Source organism: Marmota monax, unplaced genomic scaffold (genome assembly GCF_021218885.2).
Source record: "Marmota monax isolate L192 unplaced genomic scaffold, Marmota_monax_Labrador192_F-V1.1 WCK01_AAM20220418_F8-fsc00006, whole genome shotgun sequence".
In the NCBI taxonomy this organism is placed as follows: domain Eukaryota; kingdom Metazoa; phylum Chordata; class Mammalia; order Rodentia; family Sciuridae; genus Marmota; species Marmota monax.
In genome coordinates this window covers 5768743-5782418 of record NW_026693712.1, presented here as the reverse complement: position 1 = coordinate 5782418, position 13676 = coordinate 5768743, and the positions used below count along the sequence as shown (strand labels likewise).

Sequence of the window (13676 nt, the reverse complement as noted above, 5' to 3'; positions counted from 1 at the left end):
CTGTCCACTCGCCGTTCCTGAGTCACTCTGCCAATCAGCATCCGGGACACCTATGCAAACCTTCTTAAGCCAAAGCTTGCAAGCTCAAGCTCTGCCCTCTTCCTCTTCTTTCTCTCCTTTCTCTACTCTCTTTCTCTTTCTCTCTGCTCTCTTCCTCTCTCCTCTCTGCCTCTCCTTTTCTTCCCCAATACATCTCTTGGTTGAATCTCCGTCCTGGGTGAGTCACTCACCTTTTCAATCAAGATAAGTAAAACAAATTGTTAAGCACTGCCTCAAAATAGTTTCTTTATATAAATTTTTTTTTTAAAAAAAGTAAGTTATCAAGTTTAAAGGGGGATTCTTCAAATTTAAGAGTAATAGTGTTCCAACCTTGGAATAATATTTTAGGTATAACATTTCCTTATCAATCAACTTAAAATTTACAGAAAAGCTCAGATGGGTCCCCAGATATCACTATTCCTATAGCATTCCTCCATTTTTTTCTTGACACTTTGATTTTTCTGGATAGTTCCAGCTCTACCATCCTCCTCTCTTAGTAGCCCTTACAAAGTAGGCAGTCAAATCATAGCTGTAGAAGATCCATTCTAGGTACTCTTGATAATACCCTAAAGCACTGTTTATGGTTAATGGCCAAGAGAACTTATAGATTGAGTCTTTCAGTTTTACACCTTAACACCTTCAATTTTTTTGGTTCCTTGAAATTTTGTTGAACAAAAAGCATTCCTTTTTCCACAGATTCCCAGTCTAGACCTGTTATCATCTTCCTGTACTGTCATTTAACTCTCCTAAGTATTGAACTAAATGCTTTTGGAGTTATCCTGTAATTCAGATTCAATTTGTTAGAAAATAATACTTAACAGGTACTCTTAACAAGTAAAGAGTTTACAGAGTTAAAATATTCTAATTCTCTTCCATTCTTCACTTGTTATTGTAGAATAATTATCTAATGAACAAATTTCTTATTGGTTTACATTTTGGTAAGAAATCTTTCATCCAGTAAAGTTTGATCCAACACTAGATTGTTTAACTTTCTCAAATTTCAGGTTGGTTCCCTACCATTTCCCAAAGGTTAGACATGAGTTTTTTTGTAATGTTTTACTGTGAACTTATGGATTTTTATCATATATTGTGCTTTTATCCAAATCGGTTATTATCATTATTATTGTTGTTCAAATTATCCAAACTTCAGCCAGTGTTAGGCTCTTAAGTTGGTTCCTTAAGTTGGTTCCTGGGTACTTTTGCTAAAACTAGTAGCTTCTGTTATCTTCCTTACTTTTGGAAATGAAAAATGACTATGCACTATGTTGCCTGCCCAGATCTGAAATTAATCATGCTTCATTATTTTCAGTGGAAATTCACGACATGGGTACTTGCTGCTACTGGGTTAGTCATTTATTACAGGTCATTTTAATGGAGAGAGCTAAAAATTATGTACTTTGGGGATAAAATGTATGATACTACATACACAGTATTTCCAATCATGCATATGGGGTATAGATCACCTTGGTTTTATATCTGTGTCTACTGTCTTCCATGTGGAGAATAATTTTTTTCATGATACAAAGATACTTTGTTGGAGATCTACAAGTCCCTGAGTCAGAAACAGAGGGTCTTAAATTCACAAGAATCCTGAGGAAATACTACAGATGAAGCAGCTCATTTCTATTTTGTAAAAATCAGTCAGGTGAACAAAGTTACTAACACAAAGTGAAAAATAAATGCCTTCTAATGTGTCATAGTATATGGTCCTTTCTTCAATCAACAACTTTCTCATTTATCTTCTTTAGGATTATTACAGCAAATGTGCTAAATTCTTATTTATCTAAGTATCTGGTAACAGAAGAATTCCAAATTATATGATATAATGGTCTTTCTCCCTAAAGGTTCTTCCTCTTTAACTTATCATTTTGAGGAGACATTAGCAAAATTACAAAACATGTGAATTTGTTGGAACAAAGCTTCATAGGTTCCAAGTTTTCACACTTTTCCCTGGCATCTAAGACAAGAGAAGATTGGATACAGTCCCCAAGGTAGACAGATTTGTGACTACATAGATAGATAATCATATATATATATATATGAAGTACTACTACTAAAGAAAAATGAAATGGCTTTTTGGGCACAATCCAGGAAAATCTATGCTTTCCAAGATTCAGATTCAAATGTAAAATGGTCCAGGGTTTATGCTGCCTGTGGTTTCATGCCCCATTCTCATAGAGACTCACAATCTAGATGTTGAGGTTAGAGGGTAAGGAGAAATTCTTTGATGACTTGCTGATCCCCTGCAAATACCCAACACAGTACCCTTGTCTCCTGTTAATTATTCCCAATGTCGGATAGAAATAAAGCATTTCATTATTTTCTGATTAACTTTGTTAGACATATCCATATTTTACACTCTAATAAAGTTCAAGAAGACTAATACAAATATAAAATTTCAGTGAACAATGATGCTTACTCAGTATACTGATAATCATATTGATACAAGCTACCAGTTTCCCAGGGCTTATTGATTTGAATCCTTTGGTGTCTAAGAAGGATAAAGATGTTGGTGAAAATGAAAAGCTCAGTGTGGCTCTCTGTCTCCCTCACAGAAAACCTGACGCAACTAAAGCAGAAATTTTATTCACATAATATCAAATAGGTACATTCAAAATAAATAAGTCAGATGGAATAGGTGAATGCTATTCTAGGTCGATTTGCTATGGTGACTTCACAAGTGTTATTTGACATTCTTTGCTCTTTCTCCAGGATTCCCCTCACTCCAACTGGATGAAAAGTTTTGATTTGGAAAATTGAATTATTCTTTTCTCAGGGGTCTCAAGGTCATGCTCTTGTTTTCTTAAGTGCTTTCTCTGGGGAAGGCAAAAATCTCATAAGGCGCATCCTGTGGACTCCAATGAAAGAGGCCTCAGGGTGTTCAGAGAAGACAGCTAGACTTGAAGGTATGAATTCAGAGTCCCAGGCACAACTCTCATAAGCTGTTAGAACATGGGGAAATTACTCTACTTCAGTTTCCTTTAATGAGTGGGAAAATAAAGTTATACTTGTACATTGTAGACCGAATGCCAGGATACATGTGACTGATCCAAGGGATAAAGCTTACGAGGAAGTAACAAGGTGCAGCCCAGTTTAAAAAAAAAAAAGACTAGTTAGAACCTCTATTCTTGCTACCAGACAGACTTAACATTTCAGATGTTTTAAAACATACATGTATTATATTAATATGGGTCAATATAAAACTTTACACTCAACATAATAGTTTAGAAGTGCTTGGTAGCAACTTCCTTGCCTGTATACACCTGGTATATTCTATTAAGGCAAAAAATAATTAAAAACAAGATTTAAATATCAGTTTATTTAATAATTATAATATAACAAAGTGAAAAAGACTGAATTTACCTCCTCTTACAAATCCATTAGTAGCTATTGCTGATGTAGACAATCCTGTGATTGTTGTCACAACAGTGGCCATTGTTATTACAAGGACTGACAGACCTTTAGGGAGAAAGGAAAGAAATTGAGAATATATATATTCTTATTTAAACTTGCCATTATCTAGAACTGGTTGGTCTGAATACTTTGAATTTACAAGTTAAAATTAGCTACTTTTAATCCCATTTTTTAAAAAAACCTAATCAGAATTGTGAAAAAAGTAAAATTAATTTAAGAATCTTGATAATAAAGGAAAATATTGCTCAGAAGGACTCCCTTGCCTGAGTTTTATGAGATTGAGAGCTCAAAGGCACATACTATTTTATTTATTGATTATGTTCAAATCAATTAGTAAGGAACTTTACTTACCTATTCCAGCTTGACCTACAATCCATGACAACCTAATAAAGAGCATCACACCCCAAATGTTCAACATACAACGTACCTGGGAGGAAAAAAAGAGGCCACATCACAGATGAAGAAAGTAATCAAACATATATAGTAATAAATACTAAACTGGCCCAAAGTAGAAGAACATACCCTGGAAACTACAGAAGCTATATAGTTTTTAAATTTAACTCCTCCTTTTTAAAAGAGCTTAATGTGAAAGCTTACTGTTAAGCTAAATATAATGTAACGTAAATACATGTGTATAAATAAATGTGCTCCATCACAGACATCAGAAGTAGGAGAAGCAACACAAAAAAGGTTCAAAAAATATTATAAGACTCCAGCACTTAAAAATAATTCACATGCCCTTTTTTATCATGAGTTTAAATTTTGCTTGTTCTTTTACAACATCCTTATTTGAGTAGTTAGCAAATTAAACCATTACATATTTTTCAACATATCAATTGTTCATGTTTTTTAAAAATTTAAAGTTTAATAATCCTACCATACCTTAGGTGTTTCTTTCCTGTTTAAAATAAATTACTTCTGAAAGCTTCCCCGATTTATCAAGAAAAATTTGGTTAAATTAATAAATACCCTATCTCCTCTACTGAATATCCAAAAGAAAGGAAGCACATTAATTGTTCTTCTATAGACTCAGATACAGTTAAAACAGAAAAAAAGAATTCTCTTGAGAATTGATGACAATATTAGCTAGCTTTTATAATCAACAGAAATGTTGCATTCTCAAATTAAGTCTATTAATACATACTAAAACACCCTTGATCCAACCAAACTTCACGACTCCTTTACTTTCTGCAGTGTATGTGACCACGGCATCTCTGGTTGGTGTACTTTCTTCCCCATTTGCAAAGCCATCCTCAAAAGGTTCCTAGTCATAAAAAGAAATGTACATTATACTTACGAATTATTAACTATGAGTGATACATGCATACCCATGTTTACAGCAGCATAATTTACAATAGCCAAATTATGGAACCAACCTAGGTGTCCATCAAAAGATAAATGGATAAAGAAATGTGGTACATGTGCACAATGAATTTTATTCAGCCATAAAGAAAAATGAAATTATAGCATTTGCCGCAAAATGGATGGAGCTAGAGACTATCATGTTAAGTGGAATAAGTCTAACTCAGAAGGCAAAGAGTTGTTCTATGCTTTCTCTCATATGCGGAAACTGGAGAGGAAAAAGGAAAAAAAAAATGAGGGGGAGGGGTATCCTAAAAATTAAAGGGAGATCAGGAGAGGAAAGGGGCCGAAGGGTAGGGTAAGATGTTGGGAGAAAAGAAGTAGTGCTGGGGAGTGATATTGGCCCAATTATATTGTTGTATTGTGTGCATGTACAAATACATAACAACAAATCCCATCATTATGTATGATCATGATATACCAATAAAAAAAAGTGGGAGAAAAAAAAGAATTATTAACTGTGAGATAAAGAAACTTCTTTTCTTCCTAAGTAAGCTGTTCTAGGCATTTTGTTATGGTAATAAAAAAACTGATAAATACATAAAGGTTTCTGATACTTCACCTGAGAAAAATGTAAAGCAATAAACTCAAAGAAAACCTTAATCACTCAGATTTCTTAAAATTAAGTCTCACCATGATGGTAAACCAATTTTAATAATTCTAAATTTTACAGTACTTAGTGAATACTGTCTGCAAAGTACAAGGCTTCCTAGGTCAATCAATTCAAACTTTGTATTTCAAGCCACACTTCATATTACCTAGTTGTCACCCTTCCTACATATAAAGTTCAACATCAACAATTTAAATTTCTTCATCACCTAGCATAGTCCATGACAGCAGTATTCTCAACATTCATTCATATCTTGGTGTTTTCCTTTGTTAATTGCTTTTAGTTTGAGACATGAACTGGTTGAAACAATACATTTTCCCAACCAATAGGTAAAGTTTCAGGTCTAATTCTGTAATTCCTAGTTTTTGTCCCCCTGCCTTTTTTCTCTCTCTCTAGGTAGTTCTCAGTACACCAAAGAAATATGACAACTTTCCAAAGTAAAATACAAAGGGATTAGAAAGATGGCTTGGAAAACAGAAGATGTTCCAGATCTAGAATCATGTTCCAGATATTATTCTCATGATTCCTGCTCTAATTACATTCTCAACAGAAAGGAACAAAATACAACTATACTTTGGGCTTTCTTTAAATATAAAAGAGTCAATCAAATTTTTAAAACCAATCCTTGAATGAATTCTGAATATAATTATTTAAAAGAAATGAACTATAGCAAGTTCTGTATTACCATAAACCAAAATTACCTTAGACCAAAATCTTCATAAACTTCCCTTTGTCTTTAGGTTGCCTATTGCTATTCCTTGCCCTGCGTAGAATATGAACATGGTAACCACTAATCATTAAACTTTTAGAAGTATGTATATGTAGCCAGGTGGTGCATGCCTGTAAACCCAGCGGCTTGGGAGGCTGAGGAAGCAGGATCGCAAGGGAGTTCAAAGCCAGCCTCAGCAAAAGTGAGGCACTAAGCAACTCACTTAGAGACTCTGTCTCTAAATAAAATACAAAATAGGGCTGGGAATGTGGCTCAGTGGTCAAGTACCCCTGAGTTCAATCGCCAGTGCTAAAAAAAAAAAAAAAAAAAAAAAAAGAAAGAAAAGAAAAAACAAAGGAAAAAAGAAATATATATATATATATGTAAAAACAACAACAAAAAAATATTGATCATAGGTTTGTATAGCTCAATCACAAGAACAACCCTACTTTGGCTTTACTTAGATTGTAAAATGTGTTCCAGACCATAAATAGTCAATAATTATCCCAAATAGTACAAATGATTCCTAATAGGGATTGAAGACTCATCTGTTTAAATACAGCCAGGACAGAAAAATTTTGCCTGTTAATCAATTAACTTTAGACAAAAGTTTCCTAGTTTTTACTCTAGGATGTAGAGTTCTCTTTAATTAGTTTATGAAAGAAGACTTTAAAATATTATATAACTTCCAAGTGTTACAAGTAAATATAATGTCTATAATATGCGTAGAAAAAATACCTCTCTTTCCAACTCTATTAAAAGAAAATTAAAGATGTGTGTAACCTTATGGGCTGCTGTTTCCAAGGTTAAGTATCAATGTGGGTGTCTTTTTAGCAATGCAAAAGTATGCAGGCATCCTAAAATTTCTGCTGTGGGTGTTTATCAGCATTCCACTTCAAAGTTGAAGATCTAGCAATTCTGATAGTTTAACATACTATAAACAATTATGTTCAGAAACAGATTTTCCAGAGTATATGAAATAGTATATTAAAATGAAGATGCAACCACAAAAAATGAAAAAAAATTCTAATCATCTTCTGTTAGCTTTATTTTAAGAAGTTTTAGTTATTAATCTCTAAAATATAATTCAAAAGTTAAAATCAATTAAGTATGCTATTTGTTGTTCAATTAGCAAACTTAAATATAATGAAAGTGAGGTCATAATTAATTTCCTGAAATACCAGGAAACCAAAATGAATACCAATATTAATCTTTTTGTTGTTGTTTCTCATGTATTTTGTTGGTGCTGGGGATAGAATCCAGGGCCTCATACATGCTGGGCAAGCCATTCTATCACAGAAGTGCATGATATATCTCCAGCTGTTTCTTTAAATATATTAGCTTCAGAAAAATAAAGAAATTATCCAATATATTCATTCCCACCCAAAAAAGAAACTATATAAAAATTTCATTATATAAGAAAAAGGTCAAATATACCAAATATTGTCGAATATTCACATATGAACTATAAATTAGGCTAATACAGAAGTACATAAATAAAAATCTTCAATTCACCTGCCATTTACATAGAAATGATGGGTTTATGTTTTAAACTGTTTTCTACACTAATACATAAAAAGCAAAAACATAAATGATTTTATGGATAACTCCATTTAAATGAAATACACCATCTTGGGTATGGTGGTGCACGCCTGTAATACCAATAGCTTGGGAGGCTGAGGCAGGAAAATCTTAAGTTTGAAACCAGTCTCAACAAATCAGCGAGACTCTGTCTCCAAATAAAATATAAAAATGGGCTGGCAATGTGGCTCAGTGGTTAAGTGCCCCTGGGTTCAATCCCTGGTACAAAAAAAAAATGAGGTGGACCAAATTAACTTAGCATTATTCAGGAAAGTAACTTCCAAAAAGTACCCAGGGATTTTGAGTGTACGAAGTTGGAACTGAGGGTGGGGATGACAACAGAACTGGAAAAGAGGGAGAGCAGGAAAATATGGAAGACTCAGGTAAAGTAGACCTTCAGTATTTAGAAAGATTTTTTTATAGAAGAAATAAAGATACTTGTAAATTATGTCATCCTGAAAGGAATATTTCAGGAGCCAGAAGTCAATTAAAGACTCTATAAAGTAGTTGGGAAAAATTCATGAGAGGAACTTAAGAGAAGGTCCAGGGATAAACAGCCAGTGGGTAAAACTATGGAAACAAAATTGAGAGAAACTTAGAGAGAAAACGTGGGGATGCAACATTTTTGAGTATTATGCAAAATATACGAAGGAAGAGAATTCTGGTTTCCATGGTCATTATTTCTTTACAAAGGGGTAAAGAAAAGGAAGAGTTTTTATACTGTGGATGATATCATCTCTCCCTTGCATATTCAAAGCACTACCTCAACTTGATTATTCTTTCTCCTTTGATCATGGTCAACTTTTTATTGCTTCATGCCCCCAGCCAAAGTCACTAAATGACTAGTACAGCACAATCTTACATTAAATGCAGGTCAACCTGGTTTTGCCCCACTACCGCATCAAAAGTTTTTTATTAAGACATCCAGTAACTTCTCTGCTGCCAAATCTAATATACATTTTTTTAAAAATAACTTTATTTTTATGTATTGAAATGAGAATCGAACCCAGTGCTAGACAAGCACTCCACCACTGAGCTACAAGCCCAGCCCCCCCATATACATTTTTTTAGGCTCTGTCTTGCTGGATTCCTCTATTTGTATTTTATACTACAGTCCAGTGTATCTTCTTTGAAATATCACTCTTTCCCAGTTGCTCATGATTACATATTGAGTCTTTTTTCAATGTTTAATCCTAAACCTGTATCCTTTTCTTATGCTATATTTTCTTCCTATAGTTACCTCACTAGACGCATACCTTAAATACCATCTATGTGTGACAAGTCACAGTGATGGATCAAATTCATTTCCAGATCAGACTTCCCCTCTAAATTTCAACTCTCCGTGTAAATACTTATGATAGTACTTTGATGTTTCAACATTTACAAATTTTTTTAAACTGGCTCTGGAAAGTGTTATATTTATTTATTTATTTATTTGAAGATAAAGGCAAATTAGGAAGATGAAAATGTATGCTAACTTGATCAGCAAGGTAGTATAAGAAAGGATATGAAAATTCCCTTTCTGATATCCTTTAAGATTTGGACTCCATTTATATGCACCTTTTTTTTTTTTTTAATAAATTTGGACATGTTTTTTGAAAAAAAAGTCTTGCATGGTTTACCTGTCACCAGTCTGTTCTGGCATGCTTCTTGATAATATCAGAATCATCTGGGTTTAATGACAGCCAAAGTGCAGAGTCTTTGGTATCTGACACATGCCAATTCAATATTACTGCCACCAGTGTCAGACACCAGTCTGTGCAACATGGCTATTCTATTTCATATTTTCTCAAAGCTGAGCAGTCATCAGGGTGAGCAATTTCATTTTGCCCCTCTAATCATCTTCAGAGTCTGCCTGTACTCCAGCACATACTTTCCACTTTTCATAACAAGTTGGAGCCTAAAGCTGATCCACTCTGACACTTAGTCTTTTTTGCAGTCATCATCTTCCTGCCTTAAATTTGGGATGGCTCCCAACAAAGAAAAACCAACCATCCACTCTGCTTACTATTCTAATCCTTACCAAATGAGAAAAAGAAATAGCCAACGTACTATAATAGTGACTTTCTTCTAAGTGAAAAGAAAGAGTTTTTCTTTTTTGGATATAATTTTTAGATCCTGAAAGGTTTCAGTGCAAACTGTCAAGCCAAAACATACTTGACCAAAAAGACAGGAAGACTTAAATCCTTTATAATGTTTTAGGATGTAAACATATTTTAGATTTATTCCTACATTCAGGTGTCCTTTTTTTCTCAATTTCCAATATCTAAAACTTAACTTTTTCAATTTACTGATTTATATTTTACATATTAAAGGTCATATTTTAATTCTGCTAGACCTAAAACACTGCTCATGAAATACTTGGCTTATTAGCTTAATATTTATTTTTTTTCTAGTAAAACAATTTTTTTTTTTTTGGTACTGGGGATTGAATTCAGAGGTGCTTTACCACTGATCTACATCCCCAGTCCTTTTTGTTTTTTTATTTTAGAAACACGGTCTCACTAAGTTGCTTAGGTTCTTGCTAAATTGACCAGACTGGCCTTGAATTTGCAATCCTGCCCAGCCTCCCAAGTTGCTGAGATTACAGGGTGCCACCATGCCCAGCTCAATGAAACAATTCTTAAAATATCAAGTTATTCATTCTTACCTAATACTAAAATTTTATTTGGTATTTTAGAGCAAACTATTATGCAACCAGCTTTACTTCTAAAAACAATTACAAAATCAAGCTTTGAGGGAAAAAGTATTCTTTATTTTTTAAAAAATTATAATAAAAAGACCTTAACATGGCTTTAACTAGCTCTGTAACAGAATGTAGGATTGTCTTCAATGTGTATCCTTATTAGTGCAAAAATATGCATATCAATGCACTTCACATTTTTAAATATACATGACATTAATGTATTATAGTTCTTCCTTTTTCTTTGGTTTTCACATCAAGTGTACAATATAACATACAATGTAGCATAGCTATTCCTTATGTTGTCACTGGATAAGGATGGTAATACCCAGAAAAGTGACTGTGCTGTCACCAGAATGATTTTGGATCTTGTGTTTTTTTCCACAGTAGGCTGATAAAAAGTATTTTTCACTGTGTGAAGAAAAATCAAGATTGTTTAGACAATCAAACTTCCCAGTACAGCGAACATACCAAAAAAAACACATTTCTGGCAATGTATTACCATCTATCACTTTTAATACAAATGTATTCTTCTTTTACAGTTAAACTGGTAAAGGCTTGGTAAAAGTGTCTTTGCTCAGTGATTTCAGGCATAATAGGCAAAACAACAGCCTACTAATGGTTTGTTTCTTTTAATTTGGAAGGGGGGTATGTTTTGTTGTTTTACTGGGATTTTAAAACACAAGTGAACAAAGTTGTACTAAAATTTCTCTTTAGGTTTTTCTAGGTTGACACAATGTTTTGTCCAGGGAGACTAAAGGATGCCCAAATATCATGTCTTTAAACAGGAAAATGTTCCAAAGCCCTTCAATCATATTTAATACATAAAAAAGTCTAAAGTAACTTCTAATGCTGTTCTATTATTTGAAGATGCTGCATTTGCAAAAGCAGTTTCTGGGCATAGATAGATCACTGTTCATTCATTAAGCAAAAGTTTTTTTTTTTTTTTTAGTTGTAGATGGACACCATACCTTTTTATTTACTTATTTTTATGTGGTGCTGAGGTTGAACCCAGAGCCTCGCACGTGCTAGCACTCTACCGCTGAGCCACAACCCTAGCCCATTAAGTAAATATTTATTAACTAATTTTATCAAGTACCATGTTAGACACATTTCAGCCCTCTTAGAGTTGCTATTTTTTCAGTAGAGTCTAGACATAAAAGACAAATGTTCTACCATAAATCGGGACATTTTTCATTGTATAAAGCAGCCTCTATTGAATTTGATGTTCAATCCAGTCAAATGCTGCATGAAAACTACTTCAGCTTGGTGTGGTAGCATGTACCTATAGTCCCAGCTGCTCAAGAATCTGAGGCAGGAAGATCACTAGATCCCAGGAGTTCAAGTACAGCCTAAGTAATAAATCAAGACCATCTCAAAGTAATGATGATAATAAAATAACAATAACACCCACTTTACTTTTCAAGTTACAACCCCACTCTGAGAAGCAGTTCCTCTTCTGTAAAATGGAGATAATCCCTGCTCACTAATATTATCCCCTTGGGGACCTTAAGGTTCTCTAAATAAAGATCAGTTAGTAATAAAACAGCCATCTAAAGCAGTTAAGACTGCTAGCTCTTGGCTATTAAGTTAACTGATACAACTAGATTATAAGACTTCAATTTAAGTGCCAATGCCAAATTTGGAATGAGACATTGACACACATATTCAAAATAATTAATGGGAAACTTTTACTCTATTGTGGCCTTACTTTTTAATTCCTGGACACTCTTTGGTAAGATCAAGATTTTTCCATCAGTAGACCCTGTAAGAGCAAGGGCAGCATATTCCTGAGACTGCATATGCATTCAGTGCCTAGTCAATTCTGTACCTGTTCCACCTGTTCAGAAGCTCTGACCCATCACAGTATGGGATGACCAACAGCAGAGCAAGTACACACCCTTACTACTATTGCAACTGGGATCCTCTTACTTTAATACCCTCAAACAAGTATCTGAAATACACAGTGTAAAGGTTTTTTTTTTCCCCCCCCCAACTTAAAATCACATATTGGTTTATTTCCTATCAGGCTTCATTCTATGCATATATTAAGATGTATTTATAAAAATTGTATACAAACATACATAATTATTCAGCTCAATATCATACTGTATATACTATTATATGTATATTATTATACTACTTTTTTCAATTAAACATTTTCTTACCAATAAAAATTTTAAGGTTGTAAAGTGGTGGCAAATGAATAGGTGTGATTGGCTCAGGGTTCAATGATTGTGAACCTGAGGAACAGGGGATCCTGTGATATAACCTGTGGTCAGTCTTCACATTTAGTATAAAGTTTTGACCATGTTTTATGAACCAGGTGCAAATTTGCTTTTATGTAAATGTCCATTCATTTAAGAGGAGCAAAATATGCTTTTAGCATCATTTCTGGAAAATGATTCTTAAATCATGCTGACTTACATGATTCATAAAGAAACCATATAAGGCATTCACTTATCAAAAAAAGCAAGAATACTGCCAGGCATGTGGCACACACCTATAATCACAGCAGCTTGGTAGGCTGAGGCAGGAGGATCCTGAATTCAAAGCCAGCCTCAGCAACTTAGCCAGACCCTGTCTCAAAATAAAAAAGAAAAATGAAAGAAAAGGCTAGGGATGTGGCTCAGTGAGTGGTTAAGCACCCCTGGGCTCAATCCTTGGTACCAAGAGTGAGGAAGGGAAAGCAAGGATACTTATTACAGATGAAGAAAGCCGAATATGAGAGAGTTTTTGTTTTACAATAAAACAGTTATGTGCACTAGAATGCACTGTCGCAAAATGTGTCAAATATATCATTTACCCTGCAAAATGAAGACTGAAGAATTATAAATTAAAAAGACTTTCTCATATTTTGACCTATGAAATAAAAATTCTTCCCCAAACACAACTGATGCACCTTTTTATATTGTAAACCAAACCTTAACAAATAGCCTAATGGGCCAGAAAAGAAACATGAAGAGAGACAGAATGGAGGGAAGGGAGATACATCACTATAAAGCTTTTATTCATTTAATAAATTACTTCTTCAGATGATAGTGCTATGTACAGGGTAGTAGTTATGGCACAGAACATAGAAATTTTAAAGACAGAAAACTGTTTACCTGGATTCAGGTTAACCAACTTCAAGTTATTCTGGCAGTCTATATTATTTAAATGTTAAAAATTTCTGGTAAATAAAAGCCACCAAAAAAATCACAAGTCCAACATTAAAGGAGATCACACATAGATAAAACCAAAACAATAATTGTTCCAGGAGTTGAGTTTTAAATTAT

At 33.7% G+C, this 13676-nt stretch overlaps 1 protein-coding gene and 1 pseudogene across 2 annotated transcripts in view; both read right to left on the bottom strand.

Moving 5' to 3' along the window:
• Slc12a2 (solute carrier family 12 member 2) overlaps positions 1-13676 on the bottom strand; it is a 100706-nt gene that overhangs the window by 65624 nt on the left and 21406 nt on the right. For both annotated transcript variants that reach the window (XM_046460150.2, XM_046460149.2), the window contains exons 2-4: positions 4598-4717; positions 3805-3880; positions 3403-3498 (exon numbers count right to left, since the gene is read on the bottom strand). In XM_046460150.2, coding sequence (XP_046316106.1) covers positions 3403-3498; positions 3805-3880; positions 4598-4717 — 292 coding nt within the window. The remainder of the gene's footprint in view (positions 1-3402; positions 3499-3804; positions 3881-4597; positions 4718-13676) is intronic.
• Positions 4729-13676, bottom strand: part of LOC131424766 (large ribosomal subunit protein eL30-like) — a 29453-nt pseudogene continuing 20505 nt past the window's right edge.